At 40.0% G+C, this 19858-nt stretch overlaps 1 protein-coding gene across 2 annotated transcripts in view; it reads left to right on the top strand.

Annotated features, from left to right (window-relative positions):
• The window catches only part of LOC126470026 (PDZ domain-containing protein 8), a 233702-nt gene that overhangs the window by 202652 nt on the left and 11192 nt on the right, over positions 1 to 19858 (top strand). Inside the window, exon 12 of one of the 2 annotated variants that reach the window (XM_050097512.1) lies at positions 2773 to 2823. The exons of the other annotated variant lie outside the window; for it this stretch is intronic. Coding sequence (XP_049953469.1) covers positions 2773 to 2808 — 36 coding nt within the window. The 3' untranslated portion in view covers positions 2809 to 2823. Of the gene's footprint in view, positions 1 to 2772; positions 2824 to 19858 lie in introns of those variants that run through there. 2 annotated transcript variants of the gene reach the window in all.

Below are 19858 nucleotides of genomic sequence, written 5' to 3'. Positions count from 1 at the left end.
AAATTTGCCTTTCATTAAGCTTTTCCACAGAGGTTGTCATTTATTTGAAATGAACTTCTGGCACATATGCCATCATGCCATGATAAAGAACCAAAATGTGAGTTAATACAGTACTGGTACTCCAAGAAAATTTACATCCTGAAAACCACACTGAAAAGCTTAATATCAGGCTGGGGCCTACTTCTTTGTGAATCTGGACATAGAATGTGTACTTTAAGCTGAATTATGCATTTTAGTGTGGTTTACAAAATTGCAATGCTATTGCTACCGCTGATGCCCTTTTTCAGTTATGACGTAATGTAAGAACTCTTAATTGTATACAGGTACAAATATATGGGCTTTCTACACCATTGTAGCTGCACGCATGCACAGCAACATCGTTTTCTGGAGCTCTTTGGCAATATCTGAAATGAATTCTAACAAGTCATGGGAAAGTATTGTGAATAATGGTTTGAAAAGCATTACTTTCAAAGTACATTTCATTTTATGCAAGATGAATTATCTTACATGTGTGAATGTGCTTTGAATTTCTTACCATAGAGCATTTAAAGCTTAACACTTTGAGGGCCAGCCACTTAGAAGCATTTCAAGCCCAGAAGACCAGTCATTATTTAAAATGTTACTCGCACATTTGTGTTATTTGTCTTAAAGTGTAACACACGTAAAAAGAAGACCAACATTACATGTGAAAGCTTACATTTTCTTGTAGCTGCACTATATATATTAATTTAAACCATTAACTTTACACATTTATGTGTTCATGCTCCTTAACAGTGATGTTGGTATTGGCTGACTACATCATGTGTCCCATGCTCTGAATATCTGCTACTGTCAGCTGGTGTGATCATGCGACATGATCTACGATTGGCTTACTAAAGTGCATCGCAATCTTGATTTCAATGCTTCAGAAACTTATGTGCAGTGTTTGGTGCAGGCGCGGCTCGTGGTTTCTATACGGGGGAGGCTGTGGCATTTATTGATCAGAGCCAACATAGACCTCGGGTTACGCTACAGATTAGTCTGACGTAAACAACTAAGAATTCAGGGGGAGGGGGTGGGCAGATCACGCTCTACCCATAATTTTACGTACTGTATCTTCTATAATCAGGTATTAAATATCATTAGAAGCTAACTTCGTGTTAAAATCTTTGGTTAGTGTTTTTATACTTCATTATTGCATTTTCTGACACTTTGCAGCAAATCATATGGAAAGACGCGTTTCGGAGAGATCTTTAATGCGGGTCTCGAAGCACCAAGTTCTTTCACTTTCATCCTATGGCCGTGTTCCAAGTTTTTACCTATTAATTTGCACACTGAATTCATATTGCGCTTGTTTCACACTCGCGGTATGTTGCAGGTATTCACCAGCAAGTAAAACTCACTAAAATCCTGCAAAATATACTCCGAAAAAGAAACTTGCTAATATCACACGGTATCAACAAAAGCAGTCAGCATCAGCAAGCAAGGAAGGTAAAGTAACGGGACAAATTTCGCGCGTTTTGTCCTCTAACCACTTATGAAACTCTCGCTAGATGGCAGTACTGGTACGTTACTGTAGTGTAGTGCACTCTGGCGGGATATTTGCAAACTTATTCTAAATGTGGATAAAATAGCCAATAGCAGAAACAAAACAACTATGTAAAACATTATCAAAACAATAATACTAAATGTCGATTAATGACGCATCGAAGCGTAGTAGAGATATGCAGAGACAGAGATTGGATAGCGAAGTTTCGGCCACTCTACATTCCTTTATTACATAGATAGTGGAACGTGAAAAATATGTGGTGGTTGGTACGACACCCTTAGGCTGCAAGCTCTGAGCCTTCGGGTCGCCCATAAAGAGCAGTACTTTGTAGAAGCCACGTCCCCAAACCGCTACTACATGCAGCTTACGGACGTTTCAAGGCGCAGCCTAAACACTACTAACCATTCGGAAAACATCTATCGATACAAACAGTTCCAAAAATGTTGACCGTTGTTGTTTTAATCGGAACGGGAAATATGCGAAATTCATCCTGATAATTTAAATTATGTAATACGTTCTTGCGAAATTTACTTTAACATATATTTTGGGGCGGCTCCGCCTCAGAGCCTTTAATTACGAGCCGCGCCTGGTTTGGTGGAATTCGAATATATTTTTTCATAATATGAAAATATGCAGCATGTATGTTGCTGCACATCAAAGATCTTTCCAAAATGCAATTTTTTTTTTTTTCCAGGTGTTCATTTTCTAAAGTGCAGAGAAGCTTTATGCCAGTATATAAAATCTTAACCATTCAAAATATTGATAATTTTTATGGTTTTGAGGGAAAGTATACTGTCACTTAACATGGGAGAGGTGTATTTGTAACTCAGAAATCCAGAAAAAATCCAGGAATTTTTTTTCGTTGTCCATGTATACACACTGTAACGGAAACTGAGTTCAGCCATGGAAGCCTATGCACATTATTTGCCAAATTTTCTACCTCCATTGTACTGTTGTACATTTGTTGCTGACAAAAATTAACAAGCAGAAAATTAGACTCTGATGCTATTTCCATTCCACCCAATAATACCTTTGTTGTATAAAAATATATTTGCAGTGTACAGAATTAAATTATTATTGAAATTATAAATGATGTTATTCAGGGACACTATCATTAGATGGAGTAAATTTGAACCATATTGCTAACTCGCAAACTGTAAGTTTGTGTATGTATGTGGGATTCTGTCTGTATGGGAAAAGTACAAATGTTTTCTCTTGTAAAACATTGCAACATGTTGTTACAGAGACGTTCCTGTGCTCAGTTGGTGACAAGGATCTAGCCATAAAAAAGGTTTGTAAAGTAACTGTCGTGTCGTGTGGACTGTCTAATAGCCTGTTCTGCATCATTTTCTGATAAAAGAGAACTTTTGAGTACCATGAATCAGTCATTATGTTAAGAAAGCAGACAGGATACTGCAGTATAAAGGTGCCAGTTCAGTATCATACTTCAGCAACAATACTGTTTCTGGGAAATCTGACAGAATTGAGATATGATTAATGCGTTATAATCCTGTTCCTAGCTCAGTTTTGTATAAAATAGAAATGGGTGATTACAGAATTAAATAGACACCATATGTATTCCTGTTGTAGTTACTGCATCTGGTCATAGAGTTACATCATATCAAATGATGAGAGAAATATTGTTCTCATCTGCTCCTGAATAAGTTTTATTGCTGTTGAGTCTTGGAACCTCTCAAGACAAGATGACATGTTGACATCTGGAGGATTTAGTAATACTGTTTGGAGGCAGATGTCAGCTGGCTCAAATAAGAGGTTCATGAACTGTTTTACTAAGAGATGGATTCATAGGTATATAATGCCCTGGATATATTTTTCGACCATTTGTGTTTTCAGTGTGTTAACTACAGGGCATCAACAATCATGTTTGTTAGCATACCAGATCAAGACACTGCCTGTTTTGAGAGTGTGATACAAGTTCTTGTATCATCCATTCACGGAAGTTCCAACATTCCTAACACTATTGAGTTGTTAATTTGAAGCAAAACTCAGGAATTATGGTATGTTGGTGGAAGTAGAATCAGGTGAGCCACAAAACACCTATAGCTTATTCACTTTTTGGTGGAGCATAAGCTCTTAAACATGCAGTAACAAAGAAAAGAAGGAGAAACAGATGCTACCAGCATAGTCATTATCAGTCGCCATTAGACTATGTACATAGCCAACAAAAAACACCGTGGTTATCTTTAAAGGCATGAAATATATGGTTTGAAAACTTTTTGTTATCTGCAAGAATGTTTCCTGTATTGTTCAACACAAGACTAGACTCTTAATCGTGCAGCCTGCTTCCAGATGGAGCACGGCAATGGTGTGGGATAAGTTTGTACTGAAATAATTATACATTATGTGATCAAAAGTATTGAAACACCTAGCTGAAAATGACTTACAAGTTTGTGGTGACCTCCATCTGTAACGCTGGAATTCAGTATGGTGTTGGCCTACCCTTAGCCTTGATGACAGCTTCCACTCTCACAGGCATACGTTCAATCAATTTCTGGAAGGTTTCTTGGGGAATGGCAGCCCGTTCTTTATGGAGTGCTGCATTGAGGAGAGGTATCGATGTTGGTTTGTGAGGCCTGGCATGAAGTCGGCGTTCCGAAACATCCCAAAGGTGTTCTGTAGGATTCAGGTCAGGACTCTGTGCAGGCCAGTCCATCACAGGGATGTTATTGTCATGCAACCACTCCACCACTGGCCGTGCATTATGAACAGGTGCTCAGTTTTGTTGAAAGATGCAATCACCATCCCCAAATTGTTCTTCAACAGTGGGAAGCAAGAGGGTGCTTAAAACATCAGTGCAGGCCTGTGCTGTGATAGTGCCACACAAAAGAACAAGGGGTTCAAGTCCGCCCCATGAAAAACAATAGCACACCACAACACCACCACCTCTGAATTTTACTGTTGGCACTACACACGCTGGCAGATGACGTTCACTGGGCATTTGCTGTACCCACACCCTGCCATTGGATCGCCACATTGTGTACTGTGATCAGTCACTCCACACAATGTTTTTCCATTGTTCAATCATCCAATGTTTACGCTCCTTACATCAAGCCAGGCTTCATTTGGCATTTACCAGCATGATGTGTGGCTTGTGAGCAGCCACTTGACCATGAAATCCAAGTTTTCTCACCTCCTGCCTAACTGTCACAGTACTTGCAGTGGATCCTGTTGCAGTTTGGAAAACCTGTGTGATGGTCTGGATAGATATCTGCCTGTTACACATTACGACCCTGTTCAGCTGTTGCGATCTCTGGCAGTCAACAGACAAGGTCAGCCTGTACACTTTTGTGCTGTATGTGTCCCTTCACATTTTTCCACTTCACTGTCACATCAGGAACAGTGGACCTAGGGATATTGAGGAGTGTGGAAATCTTGCGTACTGACGTATGACAAGTGACACCCAGTCACCTGACCATGTTCGAAGTCCGTGAGTTCCACAAAGCACCCCATTCTGCTCTCTTATGGTGTCTAATGACTACTGCGGTTGCTGATATACAATACCTGGCAGGAGGTGGCAGCACAGTGCACCTAATATGAAAAACATATGTTTTTGGGGGTGTCCGGATACTTTGGATCACATAGTGTATATGTTCCTTTCACATTGTCCTATTGCAATGTGCCAAGGTATTCCAATGCATTAATGATGTTTATGCATTCCATCAGATTCTTATTACTGTTTCAAAACGTAAATAGAATGACTTAATTTGCAGACAGTGTGTCAAAATAAGCAGTGAACCCCTTTGACTCTTGTGATGTGATACATTTAAAAACCTCCTGGTTGTTTAAGATATTCTCAAGTTTGCAACATGTTGTGTGCTTGCTCAAGTCAGTCTCCTAGCACACTGAATTATGGAGGATGAGTGCATGCAACACAAGTACATCATGTCTTTAGAGTGATCATATTACTCCACAGAATTAAACCCATTTGAAATTACAAGGGCACTTGAGGCCAAGAGATTGCAATACCTTAACTGTCACCACAGGCAATTGCTGATGTCAAGCTGACACTTGTCGAGCAAAGACAGGTGTTACTATAAGCCGTGTATAAGCCTTGTATTCTGCATTTCCAGTATCTGACATCAAATGTTATATAGCACTATAACAATCTTGATAGAACTTGGTCAGTAATTGTAATGTTAGTGCTATGAGCAACAACCACCTACAAAAAAGTTGTCTGCCAAATTTAACTGCCTTTGGTAAATTTGTTTTATGTGGTAAACTGTGCAAAATTACTGTAGGTTAATGCTTAACAGCACAGCCATGGTTTTTCATCTAATCGTAAATTTGTTTTATGTGGTAAACTGTGCAAAATTACTGTAGGTGAATGCTTAACTGCACAGCCATGGTTTTTCATCTAATCGTTGATGACTATGGGAGTAATGCATATAACATATTATATTACAGAAATTTCTTATGCCCTGTGGCAAGCACTTAAGGGGCATCCTGACTAGATTTGTTTTTGGCAAACCCATGTCCCTAAGTAGGGGCTGCAGCATCAATCATCTACAATCATAAGCTGTTTGCGTGCTTCATGACCACTGTTGTGCATGACAGTGGAACATTCTGTGTTACAGAGAACAGGGATTGTGGATCACATGGAAGGTGCCTTCAGCCTGAAGGTGAACAACAAAACAAGGAGGTGAGTGAGTGTTGAACTGAAACACTCATTAGCATGCAGCCTGCCACACTCAAGTTGTATTAGGCTTACCTGGATGTATGGGTCTGCAGCTGAGTGGATGACCCTTACCTATCTTCTGGTGTGACAACAAAGACACTGACTTCAAGAAGAAGGGAAAAAATACTCTGTCCCTGTAATGGCTGTCTCTTTATTGTAAACTCAAAGATAACGAAGCTGCAAGCCACTTAAAAGTGAAAAAACTTGAGTGCCATGTCTAACTACTGCAGAAGTGCAAAACAACCAAAATTCAAGATGTCTTGATGTCGCTGTCGATAAGGAACTCTAATCTCAATCAGGTCAAGGATCTTATTGAGATACAAATATTACAAAGATAAGCAACGACTTGGAAAAAACAGCTGTCTTCATACTTCAGCACACCCATCTTTCTCAGATCATGTTTTGTAGATCTAAAAGTAAGACCTCCATATCTAATCCAATACGCTGTTTAAACTATCAAAGTATGGCCACAGAAGTGTTATTTACAAGGAGGCTGTGACTGTGCATCAGCTGTATGCAGAGGTCTGCGATTTAGTGCTTCTGACTGTGTGAGCTGTGTGTTTCAAACACAGTATTTAAGTCCTAGAAAAGCAGAACAACACAGTGAACACTTTTGGATGACATTATTCATGGCATAATTATTGAGATTAGAGATCAGTCAGTCAGTGCAGTGTTTCCAGGAGATGAATATTGACCAAAGCATCAAAGCCACATAGAAGACTGAGGGAACATTCAGAAACAGTACAGGAAAGATTGAGTACATACTACAGTCCAACAAGTGGACTGTTATCTAGTGTTAAGTGCCCAAAGATGTCCAAGCAGATCATCTGCCATGACGAGACATTGCAGTGGCCTCTGGCTCACACATCTCCCATCAAACTGCATTATTGGCTTCAAGAGGTTGTTTTGTAAGCTTAGTGACCTACCAGATGCATTAACTTTGACTAAGGTGCCACATGTCTTTGTGAATATGTGTTAATGTCTTTGTGAATATGTTTGTAGTGCACTATAATTGTAGCTTGGAATTGTGTATTAGTGTCCTTTTAATGAATAAGTAACACACTACCCTTGATTCTCACTGTCTGTTTTTTCTGGTGTGCCTTTAGGATGTATTACAACCCTCCCAATATTGAGGAAAAAATGACGTGGCAGCACCAGATTTTTCTGGGACAGCATCTCATGTGGAGCATGTACACTATACATGTTTCCTAGGGCTATTGTAATAGCTGTAGTATACAAGAATGATATCTAGCAACAGTATTTGTGTCATTATCATTGTGCATATGGTCCTGGATTCCATCTGATAGATAATAATGCTTGACCACACAGGCCTTGACTAGAGGATGAGTGCATGCAACATAAGTACATCATGTCTTTAGAGTGATCATATTACTCCACAGAATTAAACCCATTTGAAATTACAAGGGCACTTGAGGCCAAGAGATTGCAATACCTTAACTGTCACCACAGGCAATTGCTGATGTCAAGCTGACACTTGTCCAGCAAAGACAGGTGTTACTATAAGCCGTGTATAAGCCTTGTATTCTGCATTATCATACAAGGTCCTTGCACCTTGTGTTGGCATTTTCTTTATGCAACCAGTAGAGAGAGCCCATGGATAATGAGTGCCAACCTTAGACCATGAATAATTGTCCCCTCTGCCTTTTATTTGATATCTGTGTGTCATGTTTTATGCTACTTTTCAGTTCATGCATTACTGTACAGTATTTCATGTATCTCAAAGATCTGTTAACTCGCTAGAAATGTAAGTTCTGACAGGAATGACTCAACAAATGAAAACTGAAATATGTACAAAGAAAACATTAAGTCCCTCCAGCTCACTGCCAGCTTTCCTTGGCTGCTCATCACAGCGGAGAGTGAGTGAGAGAGAGAGAGAGAGAGAGAGAGAGAGAGAGAGAGAGAGAGAGAGACCGGGGGGGGGGGGGGGGGGGGGAAGGAAGTACCTCGCAACTAGATTGTTGTAAGGAAAAGACCTCACTACAAGATTCCTCCTTTCCTAATTGAGCTAGCATTTCTATTTAGACTTCAGAGTAGTAACACAGGATATGATCACAATGAATTCACTTTGGAGTCCTTCATTTAGTCAGCTGTAATAAGCTTGATATTTGACAGTAACAAGAGAAAACCTTGAGTAACCAGAAAGAAATGTCAACCCTGTAAACCACAGAAGTAAACTAGGAACTCCAGTACACATCTATACACCAATTCCATATCCTGCCAAGAGTAAAATGCATACTTTGTTTACTAAGTTGATGTAACAAGTCAAAGTACCAATTGTGGTGTTACCGCTCCAGGCCATGTTACGTGAAGTTTTGAGCAATGGGTTCTGCTCATTTCACACAGTACTGTGGCATGTGAAGCCATCATACCCAGGGAGAATCCATGATCTCTACAATTGCATCTCTGTTGTGGTCACTCAGCTCAGATACTATTTATTCGTCTGACATGTTCCACATCCTGGAGGACCTCCTCACTACAGATCAATTGGAATGAAAGTAAATCTAATCTAATCTAAACATCCTGTTCTTCCAACCTGGTTGCTAAATCTCTTCCCTGAGGCTGGGACATAAAGGCTATAGCGGCTAGTTCAATGGTGATGTACCTTAATGAAGTATAGACATCAAAATTACTGAACTGTTGCTTCTGTGATGTCATAGATGTTGTGGCTGCTCCAAGAAGCAGTCATTGTAAAGGTAATTTTGGACATTGTTGTCCCTGCTTCTGTAAGCTGTACAGAGGTTGGCCATGCAGCAACCATATGTGTGCTCAGATTTCTTCATCAGTGTCCTTTTGGGACCAATATGCTTAAAAAAAGTTTGTTATGTGGGTCATCTATAGCAGCGAATGTCTATGCGAAACTCATTTCAATCTGTATGAGAATTCACTGTGCAAACAATCCCCTAGGCTGTGGCTAAGCCATTTGTGGAAATTTGGTGATTTCTCTATCCTTAATTAATCCCACAAGGACTGCTACAATGTTGGGGAGATTTGGAAGCAGTTGTTGAAAGGTGCTACAGGGTAAACCCTAACTCCATTGACAGTATGAGTATTTTGGTATATGGGACCTGTGGTTGCCAGTGGCTCATTACAGGATAATTGCATCTAGCTTTATTTCTTACCTCTATTTATCTTTATAAGTGTATTACACTGACTATATCAGCACAGCAGTACAATTGCTGAGGGTGTGTGCTGTGTGTCTTGTTTGGAAACGAACGTGTGCCATTCACTCTAGTACTTACTGTCCCCAACAGTAATGCCCACTTTACTTGTCACCCTCAAGCTTCCTCTCAGAACTGCTCAGTTCTAACTCAGTTTTTTTTGTAAAGTGGTGTTAGTTGTTTGTTAACAGTGATACACAGCAGTATAGATAGGTTTATTCATGAAGAGGTGGTTCTTATTCATCTCTTGTATGGGTTGACTGAATACAATGGAAGTGTTTTGTGTTGTATATGTTGGTGATTGCATATTGCAGGTTTTTCCACTCTTGTGAAGGTACTTGCACAGGAGAAAAGGTAATTGGAGTAAAAACTGAACAAAAAATATTATTCTGTAATGAGTTGCTGGAGATTGTGGGTCCCTTGTACCAAAATACTCAGTAACTTACCCTGAATGACCTCTGAAATTTTGGTGCTGGTGTCTGGGTTCACTTTAAATTTGACTTTGTTTGCAGTGTGTAATGCTATTGACATCAATACATTCCTACCAAACAAGATAGTGCTGTGGTAAGACACTGGACTTGAATTTGGGAGAACAGTGGTTCCAATCCATCCCCGGCCATCCAGATTTAGATTTTTAGTGGTTTCCCTAAATTGCATAAGGCAAATGCCAGCATGAGTCCTTTGAAATGGCATGGCCAATTCACTTCACTACCTTTGCCCCATGCCTAGTGACATCATTTTTGAGGGGATATTACATAACAGTGAGCACAGTTAAATGACTAATGTAATTGAAATTGGTTTTTACAAAATACAAGCAAATAACATTGGAGTTCAGATGCCTTGCCATTTGTTAGTTAGGAAAATGATTTGAAGGGGAAAATAATGTCCTTCCCATGATTTGACATGACGACCTTATGAGGAAGCCAGCATGTGTGTAGCTTTGAGTGTATGAGATTTTAAATGATTATGCAATATAGACAACTTCTGTTAATAAGGTCTCCATACCTATTTAAGCCTCACAAGGACCTGGTCTTCTGGCAAGAAGTAAATTTCTGTGCCCTGAAAAAATGATTCTATGTATGATTTCTTGCACATTGGATTATCACTAGCAAATTTACATTTTTGGCGAAGACTTTGATGATAAGCAATGAGTGCTACATATGACTGAACTGAGAGCTTCTGTTACTGATGAAATTTCAAAGGAACTTACACATCATAGCCTTTAGTTGTTGATTAAGACAGATGGAGCTTAGTGTCCATTACCTTCATTGTTGATAAAAATGGTGAAGGCATGTGTCCCAGTCTTCCTATGTGTCATTTAATAACAAGAACAATGTCACGAGGTGGCAGTTGTACTGCCAAATTTGCTGCTGCTTTCACAGCTGTGACTGCAGCCTGAACACCTGAACAGCATTCATGACCACAGTAGGTTTACAATGGAAGTAGCAATAGATAGTGCACTGCACTTTTTTTGATTTCCTCTTTCACCAAAAAACCAATGAACACCTCTGCCATAGTGTGTACAGGAAACCTACACACATGGATTGGTATCTGCATTCTCTTAGCCACCACCACCAGCACAGAAACATGGCATTCTGAACACCCTCATCCACCATGCTAAAGTCATGTCAGATACTAAAAATCTGTCACTAGAAGTAAGCCACCTCCAAAGCGTCTTCTGGAAAAACAGCTACAGTTACTCCCAGGTATCACAGGCTGTTTCTAGTGAGACACGCAGGAAGAACAGCACTGAAGAAGAGGACAAGGAACTTACCTTTTTGCCTCTGTGTGACACAGTGTCAGCCAAGATTAATCGTCTCCTGAAGGGACACATCATCTCATCAGAGTCTCTATGGTCTCTGCAACACCCTTACTGTTATGGTCACTCAGACCCTGTAGGAGCTCAATGTTTGCATCCTTTTCATTTGGTAAGGATACTTAACTTTCCATAGATTATTAATGGGTACACCTCTCATCTTGAAAAACTAAATCACTTAAAAACCAAAATATCCATGCATATATCTCCAGGAAATTTATTTTGTGGTCTGGTGCACAAGGGACTTAAAATCTCTCCCACAAGGACAACCTACACTGAGAAAAAACTAAAGATGGAGTAGCTTCTGACTATGCACATCAGAGCTGTTGCAGTTGTTACATCAGTATATGTATTTGTATGCTTGATTTATCTTCTTATAAATCAAACATTAGTTAGACAGGCACACTGGACTCGCATTCGGGAGGACGATGGTTCAGTCCCATCTCCAGCCAACCTGATTTAGGTTTTCTGTGATTTCCCTAAATCGTTTCAGGCAAATGCCAGGATGGTTCCTTTGAAAGGGCACGGCCAATTTCCTTCCCAATCCTTCCCTAACCCGAGCTGGCGCTCCGTCTCTAATGAACTCATTGTCGACGGGACATTAAACACTAACCACCACCACCACCACCACCACCACCACCACCACCACCAGTTAGACAGGCTCTCAAAAAATTTACTAGTTAACTTCAACAATTATTTCTATCATATTAACAGAATCTTCCGTTGGTTCTTGGTAGAACAACATTATAATAATAAATGAAAAGCACCAGTTTGATTTTCATTTATTATTAATTATTTCTCTTTTAAGAGACATTACATGCTAATAACACACTAGAGGCTTAACTCCACTGTTCATGGCTTGAGAAACAAGTATTGTAATGTAAGTATATGTATGCTTCCTCAACATAGGATGATTCATTTTAATGCACTTTCTACTACTGAACTCTGTGTGCTGTCCTGACGTACAGTTCATTGTGCAGTGGTCTTGAGGAGAATGCCACTAACATGTATAATCAGCAGGGAAGACTAGACATGATGTTGCTTGTGATTAATATTTGAACAGGGAGAGCATCCAGGATTGAGTGCAGCACACCACTATGGTGATTCAATGCACTGGTGAGGCTGGCATTTCCAGACTGTCAGGTCACCTTTAGAAGTAACCCTTTCACTTGAGCTGCTATGAAGACTGCATCTGGGCAACATATTGGTAGAGTTATGATGGTGGCAGTGCAGTCAATCTATCCACACAGTAATCTATATAGTGAGAGTTTAAACCACACAATTAAGGACCTTTGAAGGTAATTGTGTCTTGTGTGCTAGATGTTAGATGTACCTCTGCCAAAACAGAAGTTCACAATAGTTTATCCACCATGTGAACAGATCACATGTAACATAAATTTAAAATAAATAAATGAACTGCCTGCCAGAAAAGTTGATGTAGGACTTGTATCAGTGCACAACCTGTATCATTCTTTTCAACACAGTCTCTGTGCCAGGCAGAGAAATTTTCTCTTGACCCTAATATAAGGAAATAGTTTATCTTTGAGGTGCATACAATACCATTTGGTGCAATATCAAGCAACAGCTACACCAGTGAGGATTTTTGAGGATGCCTCCAAGGTCTTGTCCAATTCTCCTTAACTGAGTGATACTTTTGATACATAGTTGAATATGGTCATTGATAGCTCAGGCAAATGGTGGCCCATAGTAAAATATTTTAAGCATCACATTGTTGTTACTAGCTCTTGATGTCCGTATCAAAAGTACCTTGCGTGTGTTCTGTATTTATCAGTGGTTTTTCAGTTTATGTGCAAGATGATTATAATTAAAATTCCCATTTCAAAATACTGTAAAAAAAGAATCACTGCTGAGAATGACATTAAATTTGAATGGAATATTATCAGATGAGAGGCAAACACTATGGAAATAAAAAAAATTAACAAAAGTTTTACCACTAACGTAAATGGGTTCAGCTACAAATGACAGATGAATCACAATACGATGGCTATGGTGTGAGTTGCACGTTAAACCAACTGTACTGTGCAGTGTCAAAGACCACACAAGTTCGGCATGCAGCAGTTGTGGCATTGTTAGTTAGGCAAGCCCGTCTGCCAGTGCAAGGTCATATCACATTTGATGGGAAAAAATGGTTTTTAATTGTCTTGAGATTAGCGCAACACATGTTCAGTATGGTGCCCACCATTTTCTGCCACAATTTGAAATTGAGAATCAACATGTTCCGCAGCAGAGTGGAGTGTCTTGGGTCATGTTCAGAGTGTGTTACACAATGTGTTTCTTCAGTTCAGCTATGTTTGTAATCAGAGCACTGAACACTGCGTCTTTCAGATAACCCCACAGACACAAGTCACACAGATTAAGATCAGGTGATCTGGATTGTCAGGCTGTAGGGAAATGATGACTTACAATTCTAGCATTTACAAGATGCCTCTGCAGCAGCTGCTTCACTGCCTGTGCAATATGCAGAGGAGTGCCATCGTGCATAAAAATGATTCTGCCCACACATCCATATTGTTGAAGATTTGGAATGACATTGGTATGCAAAAGGTTCTCATAGCATTTACCACTGATGGTACATGTGACAGGACTCACAGCACCCATCTCCTCAAAAACATATGGACCTGTGATAAATGGTGCTGGCAGCCCATACCACACAGTTACCTTTCAGAATCAAGCAGTACCAGTTAACATGCGAGCAGATTTTCCATTGCCCATATTCTGCAGTTCTGTGTATTGGCATGTCCTTGGAGACAGAAACGGGCTTTGTCTGTCCATAGAATGTTCCATGCCACTCACTGTCCACTCCCATGGGTGCAAGAAATTCTACAGCAGTGTTTGTCTTACTGGCAGGTCAGCATGAACCAACTCCTGAAGATGGGTAATTTTGTATGGATAGCAATGCAGGATGTTTCATAGAATTTTATGCACCTTGCTCAGAGGCATGTCTAGAGGTGGGCAATTCCCCATGCACTGTGTGTTTTCACACTACTGCTCGACCCTTCCTGCAATGCTGTGGCCACATCATCTACTGATGTTGGTTCAATTGTTTTCCTCCCTCTGCTACACTGTACTTCAAAAAGAGCCTGTCTTTTCGAATTTCATAATATTTTATCCAGATGCATGACAGAAGTAGGGCCAAAGCCCTTTTTCATACCCTTAAGTATCTGGAACTTCTGCAGAGCTACTGGTGCACAGTCACCATTGTAAAAGAGCTTTACAAGCAGCACATGATCCAGCATTGAGAGAGTCATGCCAGGTGTCTTAGATGCAAACTGAGGAACAACTGTGTACTAAACATCTTTTATTTTGCATATTTTGCTGCTCACAGTGCCATCAGGTGGTAAAATGTACATTATTATTATCTTCTTTCCTTACCATTCCAGACATAGCATTATTATTATTATTATTATTATTATTATTATTATTATTTCCCTGTAATGTTCCCTCTTCTTCGTAATAGTCTGTTCAAATTTTATGTCATTCTGAGCAGTAGTTCTTTCTTTACAGTGTTTTGAAACTGAAACTTTAATTATAATCACACTGTAAATTCAGTATACTGCATTCAATGATAAGGAGGGTTGAATAATGGGAAGAGACATCAGGTTGCTCTTTCTGTGTAGAGGAAACTGTATGTGTACAGTTTGCTAAATATGACTGAAATACACTATCCTTAATTTTAAACATAGCATGAAATTCCTGATACTCACATTGGAAAAGAAAAGGCTACATGGCTGCTATACATCCAAATTCTGAATACTGTATCTCAAAGACCCTGAATATTTTTAAGTGGCTTAATGGCAGGAACATATACATAGATTGTTCTTGCTTCCTGCACTATCATCTTCTTCTGATTATGTCCTGAACATGGGTGCCCTGTGTACAGATTGATGCACGATTCATACTTATAGCTTCTTAATTCTGTCCACCTTTAAGATGTAAAAATGGCCACAGGACCATATAGAAATGCTATTATATTTAACCTGTGTGTCGAGGCTGATGAACCCAATGCTTGTCACATGATAGCAACTTCTAATGGTGCAAGAAGTGCACTGAATCAAGTTTGTTCCTCAACCTACTGTTACCACTACTGTTCATTGAAGTGTAAATTATGTGTACCACCATTGTTCTTGAAAAACAAGAACACCTGTGTTTGAACAAATGTGCATTCAGAAGGGCTTAGTTTGACAAGTATTAATATCCTGAACTAGGGCTGTAACTAGTACCTCTGGATGTTTATGAGGCTGAGACTAATTTTGGATGTAAGGAGTTCAGGAAGCTGACACACTACCAAGAGTTTTTCCCTAAAGAAAGCATTTGACATCATTTTATACATATACACTCCTGGAAATGTAAAAAAGAACACATTGATACCGGTGTGTCAGACCCACCATACTTGCTCCGGACACTGCGAGAGGGCTGTACAAGCAATGATCACAAGCACGGCACAGCGGACACACCAGGAACCGCGGTGTTGGCCGTCGAATGGCGCTAGCTGCGCAGCATTTGTGCACCGCCGCCGTCAGTGTCAGCCAGTTTGCCGTGGCATATGGAGCTCCATCGCAGTCTTTAATACTGGTGGCATGCCGCGACAGCGTGGACGTGAACCGTATGTGCAGTTGACGGACTTTGAGCGAGGGCGTATAGTGGGCATGCGGGAGGCCGGGTGGACGTACCGCCGAATTGCTCAACACGTGGGGCGTGAGGTCTCCACAGTACATCGATGTTGTCGCCAGTGGTCGGTGGAAGTTGCACGTGCCCGTCGACCTGGGACCGGACCGCAGCGACGCACGGATGCACGCCAAGACCGTAGGATCCTACGCAGTGCCGTAGGGGACCACACCGCCACTTCCCAGCAAATTAGGGACACTGTTACTCCTGGGGTATCGGCGAGGACCATTCGCAACCGTCTCCATGAAGCTGGGCTACGGTCCCGCACACCGTTATGCCGTCTTCCGCTCACGCCCCAACATCGTGCAGCCCGCCTCCAGTGGTGTCGCGACAGGCGTGAATGGAGGGACGAATGGAGACGTGTCGTCTTCAGCGATGAGAGTCGCTTCTGCCTTGGTGCCAATGATGGTCGTATGTGTGTTTGGCGCCGTGCAGGTGAGCGCCACAATCAGGACTGCATACGACCGAGGCACACAGGGCCAACACCCGGCATCATGGTGTGGGGAGCAATCTCCTACACTGGCCGTACACCACTGGTGATCGTCGAGGGGACACTGAATAGTGCACGGTACATCCAAACCGTCATCGAAGCCATCGTTCTACCATTCCTAGACCGGCAAGGGAACTTGCTGTTCCAACAGGACAATGCACGTCCGCATGTATCCCGTGCCACCCAACGTGCTCTAGAAGGTGTAAGTCAACTACCCTGGCCAGCAAGATCTCTGGATCTGTCCCCCATTAAGCATGTTTGGGACTGGATGAAGCGTCGTCTCACGCGGTCTGCACGTCCAGCACGAACGCTGGTCCAACTGAGGTGCCAGGTGGAAATGGCATGGCAAGCCGTTCCACAGGACTACATCCAGCATCTCTACGATCGTCTCCATGGGAGAATAGCAGCCTGCATTGCTGCGAAAGGTGGATATACACTGTACTAGTGCCTACATTGTGCATGCTCTGTTGCCTGTGTCTATGTGCCTGTGGTTCTGTCAGTGTGATCATGTGATGTATCTGACCCCAGGAATGTGTCAATAAAGTTTCCCCTTCCTGGGACAATGAATTCACGGTGTTCTTATTTCAATTTCCAGGAGTGTATTTCTTTCTATTACTGACATGTGTTTAAGAAAGAAGGTAACAAAGAATTCTCCGTTGTCTTCCCTTTATAATCTTTGACCTACCTACCAAATGCTCAGTGTATAAGGCAGAGTTATGGATGATGTTAAAGGCATAGCAGGAATTGAGATCTTATTGTTTAATATTCCTTTCACTTGAACATGTGGACTCCATAGATAAACTGGTGTAGACATTTCAGAAACCTTTGTCCATCCAACAGAAATATCAGAAAGAGGTGATATTCTGTTTGATATGGCATGTGGGAGTAGATGGAAAAGATTTATCTGATATAACAGTTAGAGCAGCTGGTCAAGAATAACTTATAGTGTACTGTAACACCCTGTTCCGGTAATTACCCTTTAAGTGAGACAGGAATTGTCAGTGAGATGGAGTCATAGTTATCTGAAAGTGAAGAGGAAGCAACTGCATCCACTGAAGTGTGCAGGCCAACAATGGCACATTTTCTTCCAACTGCACAGGAGGAATTTAATAGTCCTCACCCAGTTCTGAATTGGGCATCAGCTTCTGACATGTGCTTTGCTTCTCTGCTAACAAGGAAACCCAACAATATGGGACATTTCTTTACCATTCTCAATATATAACATTTTAACATCCTGTATTTTGTATGGAACAAGAAGTGAGTTGGGGTGGGGGTAGGCTTTTGAGAAAATGTTCACTGTATTTTAAATGGCGGTGGTATCAATGAAATCTAGTTTCAGTATTGTAATCCCTTGGATGATGATTTTAATGTATTTCATGGTGACTGGTTCATTGTATTGTTTGTGTGACCAACCAGCCTTATTATCTTAAATGTCTTTTAGATTCCAACTTTTAATTTGTTTTGAATGTAACCATTTTGAGATTTTAAGTATGTAAGCATGTGAATTTGTATGTGCTATTTGTGTGTGAATGGAATTTTTTGTTAATTTTCTGTGTGCATATGGTTAATTTTCAACAATTTAATTAAATTTGTCCTATGACATAAGCAATGGTGAATTGATGACCTCACTTTTGAGTCCCATTTGCCGGAAATACTGCCACTACCACATTGTTGCAAAAGAGAGAAGCTTTGGCAGCAATGGTCATAGAATATAAGTGTTGAGTATCTGAATACATTTAAACATGTTTTGATCATGTGCACTGTCAGTCTGATGATAAAGAACTTTATTGATAATAAATGAAGGTGTGGGCTGCAAACAATGGTAAGGGACAAGTTGGTTGTTTTGAGGAATTCTCATAACTAAGATACTTCAAGTACATCTGTTGTGATTTTTTTTTACAGATAAATCATTGTTTTCAATCATTTATAGAGTAACAACATATTTTTAAAATTGTAAATTCTATCCCAAATTTTATCCTTAAAAATATGTCAATGGGTACTTTACATTGTTTACTTGGAAAATGAGTGCACTTAACAGCAGTTAGTATTGACTTATCACTGTTTATGTGCTGGGTGGATTAATGAAAACCTCTCAAAAATATAAAGATCTGTTTGGTTACAGTTTATGATACTAATATCCGCATTACCAATTTTTTAAATAATGGTGTACAACAGTCTTAAAAATTAATCTGTGATTCAGCACCTTAACATTTTTGCCAACACACTGCCATGTAAACTCATGTAAACAATGGCAAACAGTGGTAACATTGTTTGCGTGCGTAAATGATTATTCACATTTTTCTGATCAGCAACAGATTTTGAAGAACACTTGCATTCAGGAAAATATTGAGGATCTTTATCTGATTTGTTACTATCCACATCATCATCATCATCATCATCATCATCATCATCATCCCATCATCATCATCATCAGATTTGTATAGATTGTCACTGAAAATCATTTTTCAGAAACAAACACTGCACTCATTACTACTACCAGCAGCCATGTTTACATCCACAAATCCTGACAAAGTCTCCATTAGTGAGAATGTAAAATAACTGCCATTTCTCAGTTTATTGTGGAGCTATCAACTAATGTGAATAAAACACATAATGTACCATGTTTTACATACAATAACTCTGTTTCTCATCAAGTGTCCCTTACCACTGTTTACAGCTGAGGACTTTAACTGTATATTTTTCTGACAAAATAAATGTGAACAGTGAAGTCCAGAGCTGGGACTCAGAGCTGTAAAAGGCTGAACATTCAATAAGAAATAGTTGTCTTGCTCTTTGTCTTCGAACATCACTGCTTATGTTTGCTGTAGTTCCCATTAGTGCTTCCAAGTGAATATGAAAATCATACCTAAACTAGGTCATATACATTTCCTGTCTCAGCCTTGTCAGAACAGAGCTGCTCATTTTGTATTAAGCCAATTAAAAGTGAAATATCAGGATTGACAACTCTGTACTGAGTGGATGATGCTTACCATCTGTTGTCATAGGTTGCGTTATAATTTAACAAAGACACCGATCATGATTGGAGCTTCAAACAGGTGTTTTCATTGATGTTAAGCAAATGTAGGAAAATACGACAGTGGAAATTTAGAAAAATGGAGCATAAATTTATGTAATATGGAGGCCACTACTTAGCTGGAAAATAAATGAGTAATGATTAGACATATTTAACAGCTCAATAAGATTTTCTTTACCCAAATCTGTTAAGTATGTCTGTGTATGACGTATATTCATTTTCCAATTTTTAACAATTTTTATAATAAATTGCACTGCAAAAGGTATTTTTATAGACATCAGATGCAGTTACACAACCAAACTTTGTTAAAATGTATTGAATTACTTTGTACACTTGCCACAATTGAAATGTGGCTCTATACTTAGAATGAAGTCCATGTCACTGACTTTAAGCATTATATGTCTGTGCACTAAACAGTTAGGATATAGG

Source organism: Schistocerca serialis, chromosome 3 (assembly GCF_023864345.2).
Source record: "Schistocerca serialis cubense isolate TAMUIC-IGC-003099 chromosome 3, iqSchSeri2.2, whole genome shotgun sequence".
Lineage (NCBI taxonomy): Eukaryota > Metazoa > Arthropoda > Insecta > Orthoptera > Acrididae > Schistocerca > Schistocerca serialis.
The sequence above is the reverse complement of the archived record's forward strand: the minus strand, read 5'-3'. Positions and strand labels throughout refer to the sequence as shown.